At 32.9% G+C, this 21706-nt stretch overlaps 4 protein-coding genes across 6 annotated transcripts; 1 reads left to right on the top strand and 3 right to left on the bottom strand.

Annotated features, from left to right (window-relative positions):
- The first annotated feature begins 3041 nt into the window (after positions 1–3041).
- On the top strand, positions 3042–6767 carry LOC120273664 (receptor-like protein 12). The gene is made up of 2 exons (XM_039280340.1): positions 3042–4760; positions 5938–6767. Exons 1-2 carry the CDS (start codon positions 3352–3354, stop codon positions 6443–6445), a joined length of 1917 nt encoding a protein of 638 aa, XP_039136274.1. The 5' UTR covers positions 3042–3351; the 3' UTR covers positions 6446–6767.
- Positions 6768–10741: 3974 nt separating this feature from the next.
- Positions 10742–12065, bottom strand: LOC120274007 (ethylene-responsive transcription factor ABI4). The gene has a single exon (XM_039280751.1). The coding sequence runs from the start codon at positions 11574–11576 to the stop codon at positions 10797–10799; it is 780 nt and encodes a 259-aa protein (XP_039136685.1). The 5' UTR covers positions 11577–12065; the 3' UTR covers positions 10742–10796.
- Positions 12066–13174: 1109 nt separating this feature from the next.
- On the bottom strand, positions 13175–15321 carry LOC120273878. Of its 2 annotated transcripts, XR_005540648.1 has the most exons (4): positions 15215–15321; positions 14417–14530; positions 13426–13598; positions 13175–13324 (listed from the first exon to the last, which is right to left on the bottom strand). XR_005540648.1 is itself a non-coding variant. In XM_039280618.1 (3 exons), the coding sequence occupies exons 1-3, from the start codon at positions 15254–15256 to the stop codon at positions 13476–13478; spliced, it is 279 nt and encodes a 92-aa protein (XP_039136552.1). In that variant the 5' UTR covers positions 15257–15321; the 3' UTR covers positions 13377–13475. The 2 variants fall into 2 exon arrangements, 1 of the variants encoding a protein (XP_039136552.1); XM_039280618.1 differs by lacking the exon at positions 13175–13324 and having other exon boundaries at positions 13377–13598.
- A 2765-nt stretch (positions 15322–18086) lies between these two features.
- Positions 18087–19593, bottom strand: LOC120273938 (putative Myb family transcription factor At1g14600). Of its 2 annotated transcripts, none has more exons than XM_039280689.1 (5): positions 19109–19593; positions 18933–19009; positions 18806–18842; positions 18610–18694; positions 18087–18453 (listed from the first exon to the last, which is right to left on the bottom strand). In XM_039280689.1, the coding sequence occupies exons 1-5, from the start codon at positions 19359–19361 to the stop codon at positions 18195–18197; spliced, it is 711 nt and encodes a 236-aa protein (XP_039136623.1). In that variant the 5' UTR covers positions 19362–19593; the 3' UTR covers positions 18087–18194. The 2 variants fall into 2 exon arrangements, with proteins under 2 accessions (XP_039136623.1, XP_039136622.1); XM_039280688.1 differs by having other exon boundaries at positions 18087–18522; positions 19109–19590.
- Between the last annotated feature and the right edge of the window lie 2113 nt (positions 19594–21706).

The raw sequence follows: 21706 nt of genomic DNA, 5'->3' as shown, positions 1-21706 counted from the left end.
AAAAATACAATATTTATAAATAAAAAAAGCCGTATTTTGCTCCTTATCTGATTTGTTGTAATTTAGGAGTTAAAAGAAAATTAAGCTGAAGTCCGCGTGTTTAACATCATGAGGAATTTAAACTTGGTTTTTTCCTTTGCTTAATTGAGAGCACCACAAGTCCAACTGTAGGCTCCTTATCCCCACGTGTACCAACGACCTTTGGGCCCATTGAGACACGGTCGCTGATGAGTCTCCTCACCGAGCTGGTGAGCCGATTCATCTCTACCGAGACATTTCTAGGCTGCTATGAATGATCAGCATGTACGAGTGGTTCCATACGCACGTGAGCATACCATCCCCATTTATTCCATCGGCGCTGCACGCCCCTGTCTGAGCTGGCTCGCCCTGCCTCTTTCCCAAAAATGGATGATCCCCAAATACGGTTATCTCTTAAGAATTTTTATTTTTATTTTTATTTTTTTGGTTTTTTTATCTTTGCATGTTTAATCATTTTATCGCCTTCGATGATTTGAATGATTTCTTTGTTTTTATTTTATTTTCATCTTATTTTCATTCCTTATACATGTTTGGAAAAATTAAGTTGTATTTTATCAATTTTATAAAAAATATTAAAATTTTCTATAATATCTCATAAAATTATAATAATTAGAATCATCTTCTCATTCTTTGTCTTCTTTATTTGTCTAGCGTGTGTGCATATACTGATATACATGCATTATAGAGAAGGCAATAATGACACAGTGAGGGCCGCACTAAAAGAAGCAGTTTAATTATGAGTCAAACTACAAAAAAAAATAAAAAATATAATAATAATAATAATAATAATAATAATAATAATAATTAAAAATAGATAATAGATGGACACTTTAATTGATGGAGAGAATTTCCAACCTATGAATCAATGTACATGTGTTCAATTTCTAGAAATTTAATAAATTGTCAAAGAAGTTGTTTTCAAGAACCGAAAGAAGAAAGAATACTTTCCCATCAAGTAAATGGAATATTGTCAAAAATTTCAAAGTAATTACAGCATCCATGAAAAGCAACACTCCTTAAAAAGAAAAACAACAACTAGTTATTACTATTTTAATTGGTGCATTTGTAGAGTTAGTTGATCTTGTCCTAACTTGTGTGTCTCATTAATTCCAAATGAAAGATGCTTCCACTCTAGTTGTGGTGGTGGTTGGAAGTAGGGAATTCTCACTACAACCAACCCCATATAAAACATCAACTATCTTTTCTCTTTTTAAAAGATTTAATTTACATATTGATATAATGTTTCTTCTTTCATTTTTTATCTCAGAGTCAAATTTTTATTATTTTTTTACATAAAAGTTAAATGTCTTGACCGTTCCACTATTATGACAAATGGTTATATGTTGATAAATGCCAAAATTCTCTTTTATAAAAAAAAATTATAATTTTTTTCTCAAGACCAAATAAACTATAAAATTAAATTTAAAAGAAAAATATAATTATTGGTTACAATTTTTTTTAAAATACAAGATGGGAGCAGACAAAAGACAATTACAATAAAAAAAAACATAGTGGTTTGTTTTGTTTTGGGTGTGTGGTTGGTTTTGTCTGTTCTTTTTTTTCCTTTTTGGGTGATGAACTCTTGTTCTCATTCTTTCTTTAATTGAAGTGGTTTATCTATCTTTTTCGAAACAATTACAATAAAAGAGGAGGACATAAATGATATAATTTTTATATCTTTATATTTTTTAATAATTACATAAATAAATATATTTTAGAAAATAAATTTGTCTACGGATCCGTAATTATAATTAAAATGTAAATAATAATATAAAAAATAAATTCTAAATATATAACGACATCCACAAAAGTCAAATATCTAGAAATGTCTACATAAATTCATTGAATACTAATCAAGAGTATACAAACATGTATAAGCAAAAAAATTAATCAAAGCATATATATTATATAAATGTGTGTGTAACCAAGTCTTGTTTACGTCATGGCATAGGTCCTAGGATATATTCAGACCGTGGTCCGTACTATACTATGATAAAATACACTTTTTTTTAATTAAATTTGATGGGTTTAATCTAAGAATTATTATATTCAAATCTTCACTTATTATTAACTTTTATAAGTAATTATTAAATTATATATACTTTATTAAAAATAACTCACATATATTGATAAAACAACAAAAGAAGAGATACCAAGGTTACACAGGAGATGAAATGAAAGAGCATAACAAAATAATAGAGAGAAAATCAATATATATATATATATATATATATATATATAGATGTAGATGTGGAAACTGAGACATAAAGAAAGAGAAGTGCAATTTTAAGAGTAAAGAAAAAGAAACTCATCCCCTGAACTAGCCAATGCTTGAACAGTAGTTAAACTAATCACAGACTCTCATGTATCACTCTCGTCTCCTACTTATGATCCCTGAAAATCAAGATTTCTTTTAACAATGTTGAGTGAGTCTTCTAATTTTTTTCTAAAGAATTGCATACACCTAAAAAAACTAGACATGTAAATAATTTTTAGAATGACCCTAATTGTTTTTAGGTAAATCATATTTGATCACTGAATTTTGATTTATTTCGAAATACTCATTAAAGTTACCAATCATTTCATCGGTAGTCTATACGTAGATCACCCGATAGATTAACATCTTCATTAGCTGATATGGAGACCTCCACAGATGCGTAGAAGAAAACTCAGTCAACGCACTAGTGGAGGTCTTCAAGTCAACTAATGAAAATATTAATCCATTCAAGACTCTATAGATGAAATTACTAATAATTTTAGTGAATATTTTGAAATAAATCTAAATTCAGTAATCAAAATAATATTTTTATCAATATTTAATGATTTAAAAAATAAAAATAACCTTTGCAGTCCACATGTCGTCCAAATTAAATTATAAATTCACTAAAAATAAAATAGAAAAGCACCCAAGAGTCAAGTCCACAATCCAAACAAAACTACATCAATGACTTGAGGAAACATTTTGAACCGTGCGATTGAGATGGGCGACCAGGATCATGTTACGTACGAGCATGCGACCAAGTCTTCGGTGAGGGCGAAGTAATAGTGTATGTTACGCCACGTCGACGAGATGTTTGATAAAATTCCAAGCAGAGGTGGCCGACCACCCAACGCGCTTACTCCCTCTAATTCCAGTCAACCCGGCCTTGCGGCGCCTGGGATTCCCCCTTCTTCGCCCCTGCCCTTTTGGTAACAGTTCTTCACAGCGGTCTGCCAACAACATACTATGCTTTCGACTAAAACCAACCTCTCTTCTTCTTCTTCTTCTTCTTCTTCTTCTTCTTCGTCTAGTGCCCTGCTCATCTTCCTCCAATGAGTTCTCGTTCGTTTCATTTCCATTTTCTTATCCTTGTCTTCCTTTCCTTGGTGATTGAGCTCAGTGGTGAAGCTCAATGCCACCAGGAACAGGCTTCGGCTCTCCTCCGGCTCAAGAATGGCTTCTCCTCGATGAAGAATTTGACCCGTCCTTGGATTCGTGGCACCAACTGCTGTAGTTGGGAGGGCGTCACCTGTGACCATGTTTCTGGTCTAGTTATCTTCCTCGACCTCGGCAACCGAGATATCTCCGGTAACATCAGTGCAGCGCTTTTCGAGCTCACTTCCCTTCAAAGGCTTAATCTTTCCTACAATCTGTTCAATGGAAGTGTTATTCCAGTTTCGGGTTTTGAAATGCTTGGTAATCTCACTCATCTCAATCTCTCCAACTCCGGTTTTGCCGGACAAGTCCCCAGCGGGATCTCTCGCCTCAAAAAGCTGGTATCTTTGGACTTATCCACCTACTTTTTCAACGGAGGGGAGTTGGAAACCCCAGATCTCGGGGAACTCATTGGTGGGCTCTCTAACCTCCAGAAGCTGTATCTAGATGGGGTTAATCTTTCTAGTAATAGCATGGATTGGTGTCAAGTTATCGCCAAATCTGCTCCTCGGCTTCAAGCTCTCAGTTTGTCTAGTTGTTCGCTTTCGGGGCCGATCCATGAGTCTCTGTCCAAGCTCCGGAATTTGTCAGTAATCCATCTCGACCAGAACAATTTTTCTTCGCAGGTGCCTGAGTTCTTTGGAAACTTCTCTTATCTGAATGAACTTAGTCTCGTTGATTGTGAACTCCATGGATTGTTTCCGCCAAGTGTGTTTCAACTGATGAATTTAAAAGCTCTTGATGTGTCCCTCAATCCGATGCTCTCAGGGTACTTGCCAGAATTTCCCAAAGAGAGTTCTTTGGAGAAGTTGATCGTTGAGTACACAAATTTTTCAGGTAGTTTGCCGGAATCTTTGGGAAATTTGAAGTCTTTGACAAAGTTGGCTCTTACAAGTTGCAACTTCTCTGGGCCAATTCCCCTTTCCATTGGAAAACTCAACCAGTTGGTTCATTTGGACCTCTCGCTCAACGGTTTCATTGGTAAAATACCTCCGCATGTGGGTGGCGAGAGAATCTCACAAATTATTCTGTCTCATAATAGCTTTACTGGGGACATACCTCAATATTTTGGAAGGCTTCAGAATCTCACAAAGCTTGATCTGAAGAATAATTCACTCAATGGATCAATCCCGGTAACTTTGTTCACCCTCCCGGCATTGCAAGTGTTGCAGCTAAACCAAAACAGGCTCGCTGGTAAGCTGGAAGAGTTCTCCAATGCGTCTTCTACTTTGAATACTGTTGATTTGAGCGACAATGAACTTCAAGGAGATATTCCAAAGTCAATTATTAAGCTTTCAAATCTGAAGTATCTGGCATTGGCTTCAAACAACTTCAGTGGCACACTGGAACTGGACCCAATCGGGCGCATGAGGAACCTCTCGTACTTGGATCTCTCAAGCAACAAGTTGTCCATATTAAATGGTAACGGTGATTTTTCTCTCCTCTTTCCCTCCATTACTACTCTGAAATTGGTATCATGCAACCTGACCATCATCCCTCCTTTCTTGGAACATAAGCTTGACATGACCTTCCTTGACCTCTCAAACAATCAAATTGGTGGTGCTATACCAAAGTGGATATGGAGCATTTACGAGTCTCTCTTACTTGAATTTGTCTTACAACCTTTTCACTTTTGTTGATGTTCCTCATGTTCCTCCCCTCAATTTTTCAATGAATGTCATCTCAATGATTCTTGATCTCCATTCCAACTTGCTTCAAGGTCCAGTTCCTCTTCCCCCACCAAACACTATAATTTTGGACTACTCAAACAACTTCTTCACATCTTCCATCCCATCCAACTTCTCTTCCTATCTCAACTACACTGTCTTCTTCTCATTGTCCAACAATAATCTTACTGGACACATCCCACCATCCATTTGCCATGCTCCGTATCTCCAAATTCTCGATCTTTCAGACAACAGCTTTAGTGGTTCGATTCCAGAATGTCTCATGAGAGAAGTTTCTGATATGCAAGTACTGAATCTAAAGGGCAACCAGCTTCAAGGTCCTTTACCGCAGAATGTTGGCTCACAGTGTAGTCTGAGGACATTAAATCTCAAAGACAACAAGTTGGAAGGTCAATTGCCTAGATCATTGGTTAACTGTGATGGTCTAGAGGTTCTGGATCTAGGGCACAACAAGTTTGTGGATTCTTTTCCATATTGGTTGGGAAATATTTCTGCTTTGAAAGTCCTTGTTCTCAGATCAAATGAATTCTATGGTCCTCTTGGGCATCACCCTGTAGGGAATTATACATTTCCTAAACTACAAATCTTTGATATCTCATCCAACAACTTCAGTGGCAGTCTGCCACAGGAGTGCATTGAGAATTTGAAAGCAATGGTGAACGTTCCAGAGCCATCCAACCTGCCATTTGGTGTTAGCTATCTTCATTTCGGCTCCAGCTACTTTTATGAAGACTCAGTCACAGTGACATTCAAAGGCTTAGTTTTGACTTTTGTAAAGTTGCTGGCAATCTTGAGATCGGTTGATCTTTCAAACAATAGATTTGATGGTAGTTTGCCTAAAAGCTTTGGGAACCTTACAGCGCTCCAGATGCTAAACATTTCACTCAATAATTTCACAGGACCAATTCCATCAGAGCTTGGAAACTTGGTTCAATTAGAAGCATTAGATCTCTCACACAACCAATTCTCAGAGGAGATTCCGCGATCTTTGGTTAACCTGAGCTTCCTGTCCTTCCTGAACCTTTCATACAACAGGCTAGTGGGTAGAGTACCACTGGGCAATCAGTTCTCTACATTTTCAAATTCTTCCTTTGAGGGTAATTCAGGATTATGCGGGAGTCCATTATCCAGGCAATGCGCTGATTCAAGTGCTTTATCTCCAAGATATTATATCTCTTATAAGTCTTACAATGAGCCAAATTGGCAGTCTATTTTTGTGGGAATAGGATTCGGAGGAGGCTTGGCCATGGTGTTTGGGTATCTACTGATGTGGGATAGTGGGAGAAAGGTGGTATTTGGATAAGATAGACAGCTTGTTTTGGGCAATTACCTCCATGCTTTTGTATCTGTGACAATTGTCGAGATGTGAAGGTTGCAGCTGAGGACATAGATGATGACATGGAAGAGGAAGAAGAGCCTGGTAGAAAGTTTTGTGTGTTCTGTACACAGTTTGATGTTCATAAAGGAAAAATGGTAATACATCATGTAGAGTGCTCTTGCAATTTAGAAGATTGAAAAAGTTTTCTAAGAGTTCATTGTGTATATATAAAGCAAGAAGATGTAATGAATGATGTAATGACTGAAATGTTCATTGTTCTCTGCTTTTGCTGCTTCTGAATTCAGTATTGATATGTGTTCAAAAAAAGCTTGCATTTGATGATATTGTTCATTGTTCTCTTGCAATTTAGAAGATTGAAAAGTCTTCGAAGAGTTCATTGTGTGTATATAAAACAAGAAAGATGGAATGAATGAAATGCTTGTTGCTTCTGAATTCATTGTTGATATGTGTCAAATAGATTTTGCATTTGATGACAGAGTCATATGATCAGATAATATTATTGTCATTGATTTGTCATGGGTCTTACTCTGGTTGTTCTTCAGTTGCAGTAAAATTCAAAGTCAGAGCAGTATCAATTGACTAAGTACTTGTTTAGTAATAATAACCATGTTTGTTAAGGTAGCTAATGTGTTTGTTTAAATGAGTTCATCCATGATGCAATGGTACCATGGATCATAACAAAGTAAGAGTTCTTTACATATATATATATATATATATTATATGCCCTGTAAAAGCTCCAAATTGCACAATTACTTTCATGAAGCTAACCCTATTGTATTAATAATTTTTGTATACATACTTTTCCCATTACAAAGCATTATTTGGAATTAGAATGTTTAGACTGTTCTTTTAAAATATCATTATTAGAGTAGAGTAAAGTAAAGTAGATTAATAAATAAATAAATAAATTTCTTATAATAAATTAAAATTCTAAAATAAGCACTTAAAGTCTGGTTTTTTTTGGTTCATTGCATCCAAGTTCGACTCTTTGCTAACTCATGCACACCAGTTAAATTAAGTAGCTTAATATTTGTGTGGTTTGTTCATCTATTTAAAAAAATTTATTAAATTTGTAAATAAAATAAAATAAATGAGGAAATAATTTTGGTGCATGTGGCAAAAATAGACTGGTAGCTCAAAATTTTCATGGATAAATGAAAGAAAAAGAAGAGATTGGATTGAGGAAAAGTAGAAGAAATTGAATGAAAGAAAAGGAAATGGATGAAAGGGAAATGAAAGAAAACTATAAAATATTGTTTTATTTGTCTTATTTCCATTAATTCATGTTTGAATGCCAAAGTTGGCCCCATTCCAGTGAAGTCATTCACTGAAGTGTCTGTACTTCTTGCATGCAATTTCTATGAACTTTCATTGATAGACTGAAATGGTATAACTACCTGTCAGCATCTCATTAACACATCCTTAAATATATGCGCAGCCTTACTTGAATTTAAAAGTATCATCCCTTTTAATATTAGTAATTATCATTTTTTTAAAATTATATTTCACTTGTCATCAAAGCACAATTTTTAAAAATTTTTAATTATATTTGCCTTCTAGATAATTACAATTTTTAAATATATAATTGATTTTAATAAAAATAGATGTCACTTATATTTTATTTCTGTTAACAAATCATCATATGAATTACAAATAGATTTTATTTTAAAAATTAAAAACCATTACACCCAAATTAAAATATAAGAATATTATTTTTAAGGGTGACAAATAATATTTGACGAGTTAGGGGATGACAAGTAATTTTCTTATTTACCAATGGCCTCTTAGCCTATTAGTACTAATTAAGTCTCTTGTTTAGAGTATTTGTGTGGAGAGAACCCTATCGAGATCAAACTCTAAAGCCGTGCTTGTTGAGTTTGAGCTTGCTCCAAGCCTGTACATATCCATGATAAGCGCTTGTTGCATTTCATCCAAAAAAGAAAAAGTAATTTTCTTATCTTTCATGGGGGTGGCAAGTAAGAACTACTATAATTAACTAATGTTTGACAAAGAGGTATAAGCCTAGAATAATAATGCATTTTAAATTTCTCCGAGGGATATTAATAGTAAATCTAAAGGAGTGAATTTTATTTAATGTGTATTGGTAGGAATTTTTTTTTTTATTAATTCAGTACAACCTCCATTCTGAAATTAGGTGTCGATGTAACAAAAATTCCCAAAATAATTGTCACTTTAATTAGAGTTCTAAGATAAGATTTATTTATTTTTTTCCACCATTACCCATATTCAATCTAATAAGTTTTATAAATGAATAAAGTAATATTTACAGTCCCAAAACAAAGATATGGCTCTTTAAACGATATGTATTTCAGAATGAAAGGAATAAAAAACCTCTTTTCAATCCAATATTTATATTCAAATGAGTTAATATCTAATGTAAGATGCAGAGAAAAAAAAACTCATAAATATTAATTTTGCTAATCACAAAAAAATGATACGATTTAATTGCAAATAAGACTTTTGATCTTCTCAATGTTTGAATCCAAGAATACATGCCTTGAAGTTCCAATCAAATTCAAGTGATAACTATAAATATATATCCTGTGTACCGTCTCATTATCCAAAAAGTATCAGAATATATAACAACAATAGTTAAAACAATTTGGCAAGCAATTAAACTCCAACATTATTATCACTAAAGAAAAAAAAAATTAATCACTTGATACAACAAAAGGATATCAATTATTTCATATGTAGTCCAATCTTTTTCCAAAGTCACAAAAGAATGCAAGGAAAATTTGAAGAAAATACAATCAAAAATTAATCTTCATATATATTTTTTTAAAAAAAAACCTTGTCTTGTGTATCTTATTACTCCTTAATTTACGCTTAATAATCAAAGGCTATTATTTTATGATATAAATGAACCTCATCACATGAGCAATTTCAACATACAAATACTTTGATCCTCATAAAATCAAAGCAAACAATTAACATCATGGATCTAACATGACTTCATTGTGAGCACATAAATTCATATCCAATTGTGACTAAGTGAATCATATGCTATGAATTAACTATACTTTCTAAGTGAATAATAATATATATATCAACAATAAAAGATAAGTAGCAGTTTGCATCATTTTGAAGTTCAAATTATCTCAAGTAAAAAATAACTGAAACTCGTTTTACACTTAGTTCATGAATGTGCCTTACAACATTTCATGTTTTCAAGTAGATAAGCATTGCAAATCTTCATAAAATACAACCCCAAAATTCAATCCAACATTTGTAGCTCTTCCCAAAATTTATCAACTCAATAACCATGTAAAAAGACTTATAATTAAAACAATTAATACTTTAATAAGAATGGCATAAGATATCTTATTAATCAAAACAGTAATTGCATGAGAGGAAACAATTAATGTATCATTTAAAAGACATCAGATTTCATCCGAAACTAAGATAACCAATGGAGTGTAAAGAATTAGAAACAAATAACAATGACTAATTCATAAAATGATTATGTCTAAATATATCCTCAAAACATAAACAAATCATAAAATAAACACTATCAATGAGAGGAAATCACAGTCTTCAAAGAAAACAATTACATGGACATCTAATGATAATGATTTATTACATTATATATAATTAAGGTCCATAAAAATTCCCTCAAACCAGAAGAAAAAAATTATAAGCAAACACTATAAATGTTAGAAAATCACAATCTTAACAGAAAACAAGCACAAGAACATCATATAATGACAATGAAGTCAAAACTTCATCACTAAGATTACTGATGAGCTATATTGAATAAGAAAAACAACAAATGACTTATAAGAATATGATCAATTCCCCATTTCCCTAAAAAATTCTACAAAATCATAGAACAAAAATACCATAAATCATTCAAAGCTGGTAGAACATGCAACCATGAACAAGCAAAAAAAAATGAACATAAACACATACAAACAGAAATAATTATATGTGCGAAGAAAACATGCAGCATAGTTTCTAAGTTATTGAAAGCAAGTGATTAAGGCCAACAATGAGAATAGAATCATTTCAGCAAACCCTAAACTAAAAAACATACTAAAAAAAAACAAGAAAAAAAAAACAAAAACAAAGAAAGAAAACCTCTGAACTACTGCACTTCCATTGTTAAGCTTGCTGCATGAGAATAACATATATATATATAAGGAAATAATAATATAATCAAATAAGATAATGAGGAAAACCATAATACAATGAACAGAAACTGAGTCAGTGAGTGAGAGATATAGAAATAAAGGAGAAGTTCTTCAGAATGCTTGCATACAAACCCTAACCCTAACCCTAATAATTAACCTATTCATAAATCAAAGAAGAAAGCATCAGCATCATCCCACAAGTAGGAACTATAATCATCAAAAGGCCAAGTGGAAGCCATAGGTGGAGATTCAACCGGAGGTGCCGGCGGTGAGGGGTCAGCCGGAGGAGTTAGTGACATCTCCGGTGAAGCAAGAGTTAGGCCACAGCTAACAGAACCTGCAAGTGAGTTTATCTCTTCATAGATATTCGGATTCGGGTAAACGGGTTTAGATCCAGACCCGGATCCGGAAGCAGAACTCAAGCCAATTTCCAGTGTTCGTTGGTAGTCAGTAGGAGTTCGAAGTAGCGGGTTATCGGGTCGGATCGGGTGGAGAAGAGGTTGGTAAGGGAACCCGGAAGGACGAGGAAGTAGTGGCCGGAGAGCTGGTGGAGTAGAACTAGTAGTAGTAGTAGTAGTAGAAGAAGAAGAAGAAGAAGAAGAAGAAGAGGAGGAGGTGGTGGAGGGATGAGGAGAAGAGGATTCAAGATTGAGCTGAGCACGAGGACCGTAGAGGACGAGAGCAGCACGGTCGTAGGCACGAGCAGCGTCCTCGGCGGTGGAGAAGGTGCCGAGCCATTTGCGAGTGCGGCGGCGTGGTTCACGGATCTCAGCCACCCATTTACCCCAGCTACGTTGCCTCACTCCTCTGTACCTGAACTTGTTGTTATCTGGACCACCTTTGCCTTTGTTCTTCTTCTTCTTGGTGGTGGTTGTGGAGGTGGAAGTGGGGCTGGAGGAGCACTGTTCTATTGGGAGAGAGAGAGGTGAGGAGTTATCCATGTGAGGAGTGTCTTGGAGTATGGGAAGGTGGTGGGGAAGGAGGAGATGAAGGGATGGGGATAAGAGTGGTCACTCTATGGAGAGGAAAGGCGGTGGTCATACATACAAGAAAGAGAGGAGTTAATATATTGAGATTAATTTGAGAGTGTGTTTAGGGTTTGGAGATGTTCTGCATGGTTCTGGAGGTTAGTGTTAGTGGTTTTTGGCATGTTGTAAGAAGAAGGTGCTAATTTGTTGGGAAAAGTTGGTGGAGTTATTGTATCTAGGGTTGTGTAAACTGTAAAGTGTGAGAGGGATCAGTGATAGATTGTTTGTAGCCATTGCATGGCACATGCAGTTGGCACTATGGCAGTAGGGCATGAAAAGAAGCAGAGAAAAGTAAGGGTTAAGGAGAGAAGAGTGATGATGAAGGTGAAAACTATATATATATATTAACTATAAACTAGATATATATCAATATATGTGTGTGTGTAATATTCAGAGAGAGGAGCTAGAATGGGGAGGGATGTTGAAGTTGAAGAGAGGATGGGGAAAGAAGAAGAAGATGATGATTATGATTGCAAGAGAAGGATAGATGGAGAGAGAGGAAGGGAGAGTGCATGGTGGGGGTGATGGTGGTGGTGGTGGGCCAAAACTAAAAAAGTGGTGAAGTATTGGGAACAAGCGATGGTGTCTTCTTTGAAAGGAACAGTGGGCTATAGATGCTCTTTTGCTGCTGCTATTATGATTTATGAGTTGCCACCTTGGGACTATTCACACAACGTGAACGTGCTCTTCATTACTAGCTTTCTCTCTCTCTCTCTCTTTTTCTCTATACATCCCTTTCTCTATCTCTGTATATATATATATTGGAAAACTATATTAATTGGAGGTTTTGGTCAATCTTGAGTCATTTCAATGGAGTTTTATCTTGGGAGTAAAACTGATTTGATGCAGTGATGCAGATGCATGTGAAGTCTTGAAAAGTTTAAGGCTTGCATATAATTGGTTGTGGGGGACAACCTCTGGTTAGCATCAATGGTGATCAGCGTGCATGTCCGACAACCATGCATCATGCATGCAGACTATAGGTTCACTTATGTGTGTGTATATATATATATATAATATAAGGCTTTTTCGATAGCTTATATGACTTGCATTTGATCATTATTTTTGGCTATCTTGGGTTAATGTAGAGTTTCACAAGTACTTGGCTAAAATAGTGTTTTTAAGAACTTATTATATGGGTTTGCTATTTTGGTTCAATGTCATGCAATCTTTTGTCTATGGTCTAGTGTGGTCTTTGGTCTTCATCTTTAAAAAGAAAGAAATTTTCACACTTTTTTTCCAAATATTGTTTTTTTACATAATAGACTTCTTAAATTGCCATCTCTCTTTTTTTTCTTTGAAGTGAATATTCAAAGATCCAACTCTTATAACAATTGAGGTAAGTGAGAATTTTTTAAATAATATTTGTTTCAAATGTACAATAATATATCAAGTAATGAACCAATAAAAAAAACTGAGAAAACTGATAGGCTTAGATTTCTTTAAGATCAAGCTTTTGATCAATTATTTCAACAACTTTTAGTTTCTGAGAAATTAATTATCACTTATTTCAACCTTTTGAAATGGAGAAATAAAAGACAAAATAATCCACTCTGCCACTGAGCCAAGTGGGCTGTGCCTTTGAATCCAAAGCTGCAAAAAGAACGGTGGGGTGCAACGCACTTGCTGGTTACTGACATTGCTTTGCCAGGAGAGTGTACCTTTTAAGTATTATGCATTCCCATTGCATCAGTATCTGAATATATTCCAATATAAATATCAAACTTCATCAACCAACTTCATTGTCATTAGAAAAACTCACCAAAAATACATGGATAATAGTCGCAGATGGATTATTTGTTTACAAGATGTTTAAGATGTTCCAAATTTCTCTCCTTTTGATGTGCCTGAGGAAGAAGGTTCACTAGTGGAATCTGGAGGAGTTGATATTTGTTGTTGTGCTTCCTTTAAGGATGTTGGCATTCCAGAAATTTCCTGAACAAACAGAATAATTTAGTTATCGGTGAAAAGTCGGCGGAGAAACAAGATATACTAAACAGACCAAATGGCAAAAGTTCACATCCTGCATCATGAATAACTTGTTATATCACACATCTAACTGATTGATATCAGTGGAAGAAGAAGACCGGTTCAAGCACACTGATATGGGTGATAAATTTCAATGTAGAACAGTTTCCATAATTTGAATAGAATTGATATTTAAGAATTAAAACAAGTGCATGTTTACACTCTGTTTTGTGATGATTAACTTCTCAACTTCCATGTTTGATCATGCAAAACATTTCTTCTACACAAACTGGATAGGCCATACTGCAGGATAAATAACAAGAAACTCAAGATACAACCCTCTACTCTGTTCATGTTGAGGTTTCTCATCAAATAATAAATCTGATTTTTTTTAAAAAAAAAAATGTGGAAGTTGTTATAGAATTTTAAATAAGCTTTGTTTGTGAAAGTTCTGCTAAAAAGGAACTCTGAAAAAGGTTTTCATAAGCTGGCAATCAAAACTATTTGAGGTGATTCATTCAACTCTATCATTCATAAATGGATAGCCCCAAGGTTCTCATTCTGTAATCACTTAATATTTGTATTCCTTTTTGAGCTAATTTACCAATCCAATGTTTCCAGAAGCATATTCAGTTATTCAACATGTCTCAAAGCAGTAACTGATAGCAAAATATTTAAAATCTTTGATATAATCACTTCAAAAGGAAATGTGACCATAACTCATACCAAATTTTTTAAACAAATGGAAAAAATAAATAGCAAACATGCAACAATAAAGTGCATACCTTCATCAAGTGTAACCTCAAATCAGTAGGCCGAACTCCCTCCCCAATGCATACCATTACAAATTGTGAATATTGGTAAAGAACATCAGCAGCAGCTTGCTTCTGTTCTTCACTCTGCTCAATTGCACAAAAATGAAAAATTAAAATATATATACATACATGGACCTATACTTCTTCAAGAATAGTTTAAAGACAATTGATGAATAAAATCCAAAGTTAGGCCAACTTCATATCAACTGTTCATGAAGACTTTCACAACTTTCCACTAAATAAAGAGGGGAAAAACCACTGTTGCATGGAGGAAAGAAAAAAATCTTGAACCTTTTGCTCAAACAGGAAATAAATAAAAATACAACTTTTTTTATCAATCCTCAAATCTACAGATTTTGCAATGAGGTTATATAATTCCATATTCAAGAAACAATCATTTTAAACTACAAATCATCCCTTCTTAAGATTGTAAAGCATAAAAAAAAAAAATCTACAACTCAATTCCTTATCAAAAACAATGTTTGGAATCAGATAGTGATACAAATCCAAACAAGATATAATATTGATTCAAAATTTTAAGCATTTATTCATACACAAAGCGCTGCAAAATCAAGCATAATTGAAGCAAAAATATCCAATTGCTAATTTACAACAACATGGCACAATCACACACAAAAAAGGATTTAGGTCAAGATGATTCATTTCACTGTGAATTATATCATCAAAGAAAGATCAACAAGATTGAAACTTTCCACTCAATCCATCTCTAATTTATAGAAAATCATATGAATCGATGAGTTATCTCACCTCATACTCATCATCCACCACTGGCCTGGGCGTCCGCCCCATTTCTCCCCTTTTCCTTTTGCTTCAGACGAACGAAGACGCTGTTTTTTTTACAGAAAACCCCCTCTTTTTGAGTGTTTGAAAATGTTTTGCATAAAAACCCTCATAGTTAACATAATCAAATTTTGTATTAAAAAAAAAGAAGAAAGAAACTAGTGATAACCTTGTAAAACTAAACTTGCAATTTCCTTTTTCATATTTAATAGTTTTTTCTCGAAATTTCTATTAATTATAAAACCATTAACCAAACAAATGACTTAAAAATACAATTTAATTAAACTTAAAAATCAATTTGTTGAGAAAAGAAGGATAATTATTTGTTAAAAATCAAACATACTCAAACTCAAAGTTAATACCTATAATTAAGATATAACCTATTTTAAACTCAAATTAAACTTTAAATAACTAGATTAATATGGGCTTGTGTTTATCTTAAAATCCATCAATCTTCTTATTCTATATGTGCTTAATTACTCATTGTTATATAAAACTTTATATATCAATTGTAACAAAGTTTTAATGATCAAAATAATTAAAAAAAATAGCTTTTATCCACTGAGGTTTTTTTCTCAATAATATTAGAAGAAGCCCCGGAGTCTATACCAATAATTTTAATAAACTAATATTACCCTCTTACTAGATTTAGTCTTTAATTACTTTTTCACAGTTAGGTAGTGATAAAAAGAAATAAAAATAAAACAAAACTTGGTGATAGAATAATATTTAAATTTTTTATATTTTATTTTAAAATTGTATAAAATAAACATTCTAATTTATAACTTTTTTTTAACAAAGTCACAAGAGTATGTTAATATCTCTATCTCATGTGAGTTAATATCTTCGGATTGTCTGTCAAGAGGCTTGCGTGAGTGAATTAATACTTCAAAGCTTATAGCATTCAACGACAATGACCAACAAATGTTTGGATTATTATTATTAGATTTCACCTATATTATGTGTTTTATTTCAATTTATGAAAAAAAAATACAATAATAGAGGTATCTTAGCTGTAACTTTCAAGCCTAACTTATCAAGATGTTGAACAATTGTAATCCATTCATTTATTAAAATTTTATTTTCTTAACTCATTTTCATAATAAAATTAGGAAGGCAAGTTTGTTTCTGAATTAGTTTATTCACGCTGAAATAATATATACAACCACACCATTCGACATGAGCTCATGTTAGGTATGTGCTAGGTAATTGATGTTCTTCTCCTTGTGACCATAGGATTTACTTTTATAATCATTCATATTATATATATATACATATAACTTGAGAATGAAACCTTGGAAAGTTGAAAGAATTCATTGGAAAGGATTATGAAATAATGTTTTATATCTTAAATTCCTATGTTTTCTCCGCAAAATAACCAAGGTTTTTTAATATATATATATATATATATATTTATATATATTTATATATTGATGATAGATCAGAGAAATACATAGAGACCAGACATTAATCATGTAGTCTATACATTCTCATCCTCGATATGTCTTATAATATATTAATATTCATGGTCTTTTAATGAATTTAATTTTTATTTTAAATCTTTATATATAGTCAAATTATTCCCAAGATTTCAACCATTTAATAATATTATGATTGTATATCAAACTATAATAAAAAAAAAAATATAAGATATAGTACTTGGAATAAATCCAATGCTATTGTCTATGTCCTACAATGAGTATGCACGGACCTAAGGTTATTAACTCAGTGTGTCTGGGTTTTCATTTTATGTGAGTTAAGATTTGAATCTGCCTTCTCGACAAGAACATAAAGACATTACACAAGGAACCTAATGCTAAAAGATCAAGAGGTCGTTGGCCTAATCTTTATAATATTATCAAATATATATAGAGTATATATCTTAAATGTATGTATTTTTACAGATTTTTTCTGATAATAGTGACATCATTCTTTGTTTTGTCTTCAATCTTAGCTATCAACATTTTCAAGGTTTTCAGAAAATGGTGTAGGCAATATTGGAAAAGCCAGCAATGTCAAGCAATTGTATCCACAGTTATGATCCAACTACTACATGTAGAAATGGAAGGCCCTTTGCAAATGATTGGCCACAAAAGTCATCACCTTCTCCTTTTTGTTTTTCTTACACTCAATTAACTAGGACATTAATTTCAAGTCAAGGTTTAAGACATGACATTCATGTCATAGTTTGCAACTATGAAGAGATTATTTTATATTTATTGGTTTTCAAGAATTTAAAAAAAAAAATTCATCTGTTTCTGAACTTCAATCCTGCCGACAAGAAATCCTTTGAATACAATCCAAGCTTTAAATTGTTTAGAATATTATTAATTACATATTTCATATGGAAAGTTAAAAAAATATAATCCACAAGAAATTAAAGCATTAATTAAAACAACATTAATTGTGATGATGAACATCAAGTGTACCTAACAACACATGATGCATATATACCAAGAAAATGACTGTCTTTGATTGAGCCAATGCATCAACTTCTGATCTATATCTAGAAGTTTAGTATGCATTATTGATCATGTTTAATTCACAGGCCAAAATATCCAATTTTTTTTTCTGAAAATTCAACAATGTAATTTGTGTAATGGAGCTCTGATTCTCTATACATATATAAATGAAACTGAATTATGCAAGAAGTTTGCTCTAAAATCAATCAATAAAATTTGAGCTTGGATAAATCAAACGTCAAATGAGATAGTACTTCTTCCAGCTTGAAACAATAAACTATATAAATTGGCCATATTCAATGTCTCTGGTTAGTTCACAGACAAAGAAGAAGTAGTAGAAATCTAGTCATTTTCATTAAGTCTTTGCAACATTCAAATCATGAAACTGACAAGAGATTTAACAAGAAAAAATAATCTAAAGAACTAACACAAACAACATGTTAATTAACTACTCAAATTAATTATAATAACAAGATCTAAAAAGACTATCCAGGAGTATGGTGAGATGATGATCTATAGAGTGGTACATGTCTATCTTGCTTTGAAGGTGTGTTCAATGAGAGGGATAAGCCAATGTCCTCTTCCTCTTCTTCTTCTTCTTCTTCTTCCACCCATTGCCTTTGTCTTTTCTCTTGCCTTGGTGCAATGCTAAGTGACAGACTTAAATCAGGTTCATGAGCATGGCTTGTCTCTCTTTGCTCATGGAACATTTGGAACTGCTTCGATGCTTCATCGAGTTCACGGCTGCTATAATGATTTTGATTACTACTTATTACTTCTCTTAAGAATCGATCTATCGCCGGAAATTCATGACTGCTCCAAAGATATATGATTTGCATGTGTTTTTAATTATAACCAAGTAAATGAAGTGCTATAAATGTTAGTAATTAGATCATATACCTTATGCAACTATCTGGAAGTTGGTTGAGATTGTAGACATGATGATCATTTCCCTCAATGGAACTCCTTTGATTCTTCCTTATAACTAGAATTTACATCCAAATTAATCTGAGAAATTAAAGAAACAAGTAATCCTAGCTCTAGTTCTTCTGATTCATAAACTACAAAACTAGTATTACACACAATAGAAGCTTACTTTGGCCAGTGTCATCAATCTTTTTGTTCCTATACATCTGATACCCAAAAAAAGAAAGGAACATTAACATTTCATCACTTGAAAACACAAATAACATTAAACAAACAAAAAAAAAATAGTGATTTACCTGTAAATGACTTTTGACATGAGAAATACTAAGGCCTTGAACATTCATTAATTGAAGAACAAGTTTTGGAGTAGCTCCTGATTGAATTCAATCAAATTGAGTTAAAAAGAAGACAGAAAATGGAAACTAGATCAAATTCAAAAGCACTTGAACAACAAACGAAAGGATGAACTCACTCTCTTGGCCACCGAGCAATTCGACAGCACGAACAAAGCAAAGATGAAGCTCCGGCGTCCACCGAAGTCTCGGGGCCTTTGATCGGATATACTGTCTTACTGAACCAGAGCTCATCTTCTTCTCACTGATCTCCTCTATGGTGCTATTGCTTGAGCTTGCTCCACATCTAAGGTTCTCCTCATCTTCATCCTCATACTCATAATCTTTATTATTACAGTCATCATCATATGGAGAACTCTCAAAATAACTCATATAAATTCTCCTTCTTCTTGATATATATAAATATACTATATACTATATATCCTTCTTCTTCTTCTTCTTCTTCTTCTTCTTCTTCTTGTTGAATTATATAGTCCTCTTCTTGTTGTTGTTGAATTATATAGTCAATCACATGGTTACTGACAATGGTTGTTGGGAAGAAACAAGTTAGAAGCTAAAAGAAACCCTAACCCTAGAAGGACAATTAAGTCACACTATAGGTCTCTCTATATGATCTCTCTCAATTATATCAAAGAATGAACAGAGCTTGTGCATGCATGGATATATACAATGATGGATTGGTTGTGTGTGTGTGTGTGTGTGTGTGTTGAGGATTACGTTGCTGACTCTTTGGTGTGAGCTGTCGGTGCATGGCGCCGCCCAGAAGACAGACATTTTTTTTTTGAAAGGGCGACAAGTGTGTGTCTATGACGTGTGTGCGAATTAATTGCGATATTACCTGTGAGTTAATTTTTCCACAAGAATTTGACCATCGCCACTCCACATGCCACACGAAATACTTTATTTTTTTGCCGCTAATCATTTGAACCAAGTGATTTTGGCAAAAAAACAGACATGTTTGATGAATATCACTTCCCCTCACTAATGTTTTTTTTCTTTTGAAAAATACACATTTAAATATTAGTATATAATTATATATGAATCCAAGTAAATGACACTTAAACTAATGTATTTTCATAATTTTCATATATTTATATATGTTGAAATATATATGTAAATATTGCTAGACAAGTAGCAAATATTACATTATTAAAAGTGGAGTGTGATATATTTATAACATAGGAAAGATATATCTTAGCTATGTTAATGGAGCTGTTTACATCTAGTGATCTTGTCTTGGTATAAAGTGCACATTTTTGTTTTAATTATTTAAATAAATACTTTTAATCGTTGTTTTTTTAAATGAATATTCATATTAATAAAATATTATTAATTTAAAAAATAAAATTTTGGTTTTAAAATATTTGTTTAAGTTAATATTAGATTGTTTCAATGCAAAAAAAATTTCTTCAAAATATTATGTAAGTAAATTACACATGTGCATATATATAATAGGTAAATATGCACATTATCATCCCAATTTTGTAGTTTAATATTAATATTTGACAAATAGCCAAGTGGTTAAATCATTTAATTCCTATGTGAGAGTTCGAGAGAGCTCGAGAGAGCTCGAGAATTCAAAATTTGCCTCACATTCACATTCAATATATGGTTGAAAGTTTAATAATAAAAATAGAGGTTATTTGCCCACTTCATTTAAAAACATAATAATAATAATAATAATAATATTTAAAGCAATGGTATCTTAACATGTGTGTTTAAGTTTTAAGTTTGGATTGAGACAAAAAGGCATAAATTACACTGTTGAAAATTGAAATGAATGCCATGGCCATGTATCAAAGCTTGCTGTTCTCTGCCTTGATTGATAAGGTAATTGGGTAAAAGTCAAGCTCATTTCAATGCACCCCTCATTTGCCATAGAGGCATCTAGCTGTTAACCCTTTTCCCTTTTTTTTAATTCATTAAATCAAACCAAAAAGAAAACGACATAAATCATAGTTTTATATCATCGTATCTCGTTTATGAATTATCTAAAAATAATTAGGAGAGTTTATATTTGTGCGCTGATAAATAAATATGTTACTGATATATATAACCAAATGATAAATTACTAAAAAAAAAATTAACAAAAGAGATAAATTACATTCATTAAAATAAAAGACAAAATAAACAACAAAAAAGAACTAGACTATAGTTTATTAGATGTGAAATACACTTGATAAGAAAAGATAGACAAGGAAAAAAAAACACTCCATAATTAACAAAAAAAAACCGAAAGCTCAACTCAGGGAGTAAAAATTCTCTATGACAGTTCAATCGAAGTGAAAGCTTTGATTAGATTAAACCGGTGCTAGTGTGCATTTTTTTGGGGTTATTTGACTCATATTTTTTGGAATCTATAAATCCCAGGCTTTTTTTAAATAAAATGGATAAACCACAGATTTATTGAAAAAGAGAATACAGGGAAATACAACGAAGAAGATACAACGAACAAAAGAACTAAGAAAAAAAGAACTGCCTGAACTCCTCACCAGAGATGAGGATAACAAAGGCTAGACTAAACATCAACAAGACAAGTAAAAGAGTAAAGAAAGTGAGCTGGACTGGTGAAGGCTACCATCTGGAGACATAGGCCTGCCCAGCAACAAGAAGATGAGAACTACTCCGGATCAGTAGTGAGCGCTGAATCACCGACAAGGTCTGAAGGTCTAGTGCTCAGGAAGTTGAGGGAGCGTTTGATCCACTGCGAGGCCTCA

This window comes from Dioscorea cayenensis, chromosome 12 (genome assembly GCF_009730915.1).
Source record: "Dioscorea cayenensis subsp. rotundata cultivar TDr96_F1 chromosome 12, TDr96_F1_v2_PseudoChromosome.rev07_lg8_w22 25.fasta, whole genome shotgun sequence".
In the NCBI taxonomy this organism is placed as follows: domain Eukaryota; kingdom Viridiplantae; phylum Streptophyta; class Magnoliopsida; order Dioscoreales; family Dioscoreaceae; genus Dioscorea; species Dioscorea cayenensis.
Note: the sequence above shows the minus strand (reverse complement) of the source record. Positions and strands in the feature narration are given on the sequence as shown.

Bases quoted from the DNA above. Each gene is read 5' to 3' on its own strand.
- LOC120273938 (XM_039280688.1), bottom strand. From the start codon at position 19,361: ATGAGTTATTTTGAGAGTTCTCCATATGATGATGACTGTAATAATAAA. The intron at 19,010-19,108 runs GTGAGTTCATCC...GAATTCAATCAG, and splicing joins ATTGCTCGGTGGCCAAGAGA to GAGCTACTCCAAAACTTGTT. The intron at 18,695-18,805 runs GTAAGCTTCTAT...TGTAAATTCTAG, and splicing joins GATTGATGACACTGGCCAAA to TTATAAGGAAGAATCAAAGG.
- LOC120273878 (XM_039280618.1), bottom strand. From the start codon at position 15,256: ATGGGGCGGACGCCCAGGCCAGTGGTGGATGATGAGTATGAG. The intron at 14,531-15,214 runs GTGAGATAACTC...GCAATTGAGCAG, and splicing joins TGGTGGATGATGAGTATGAG to AGTGAAGAACAGAAGCAAGC. The intron at 13,599-14,416 runs GTATGCACTTTA...CTGTTTGTTCAG, and splicing joins TGAGGTTACACTTGATGAAG to GAAATTTCTGGAATGCCAAC.
- LOC120274007 (XM_039280751.1), bottom strand. From the start codon at position 11,576: ATGGATAACTCCTCACCTCTCTCTCTCCCAATAGAACAGTGCTCCTCC.
- LOC120273664 (XM_039280340.1), top strand. From the start codon at position 3,352: ATGAGTTCTCGTTCGTTTCATTTCCATTTTCTTATCCTTGTCTTCCTT. The intron at 4,761-5,937 runs GTATCTGGCATT...GGCAATCTTGAG, and splicing joins ATTAAGCTTTCAAATCTGAA to ATCGGTTGATCTTTCAAACA.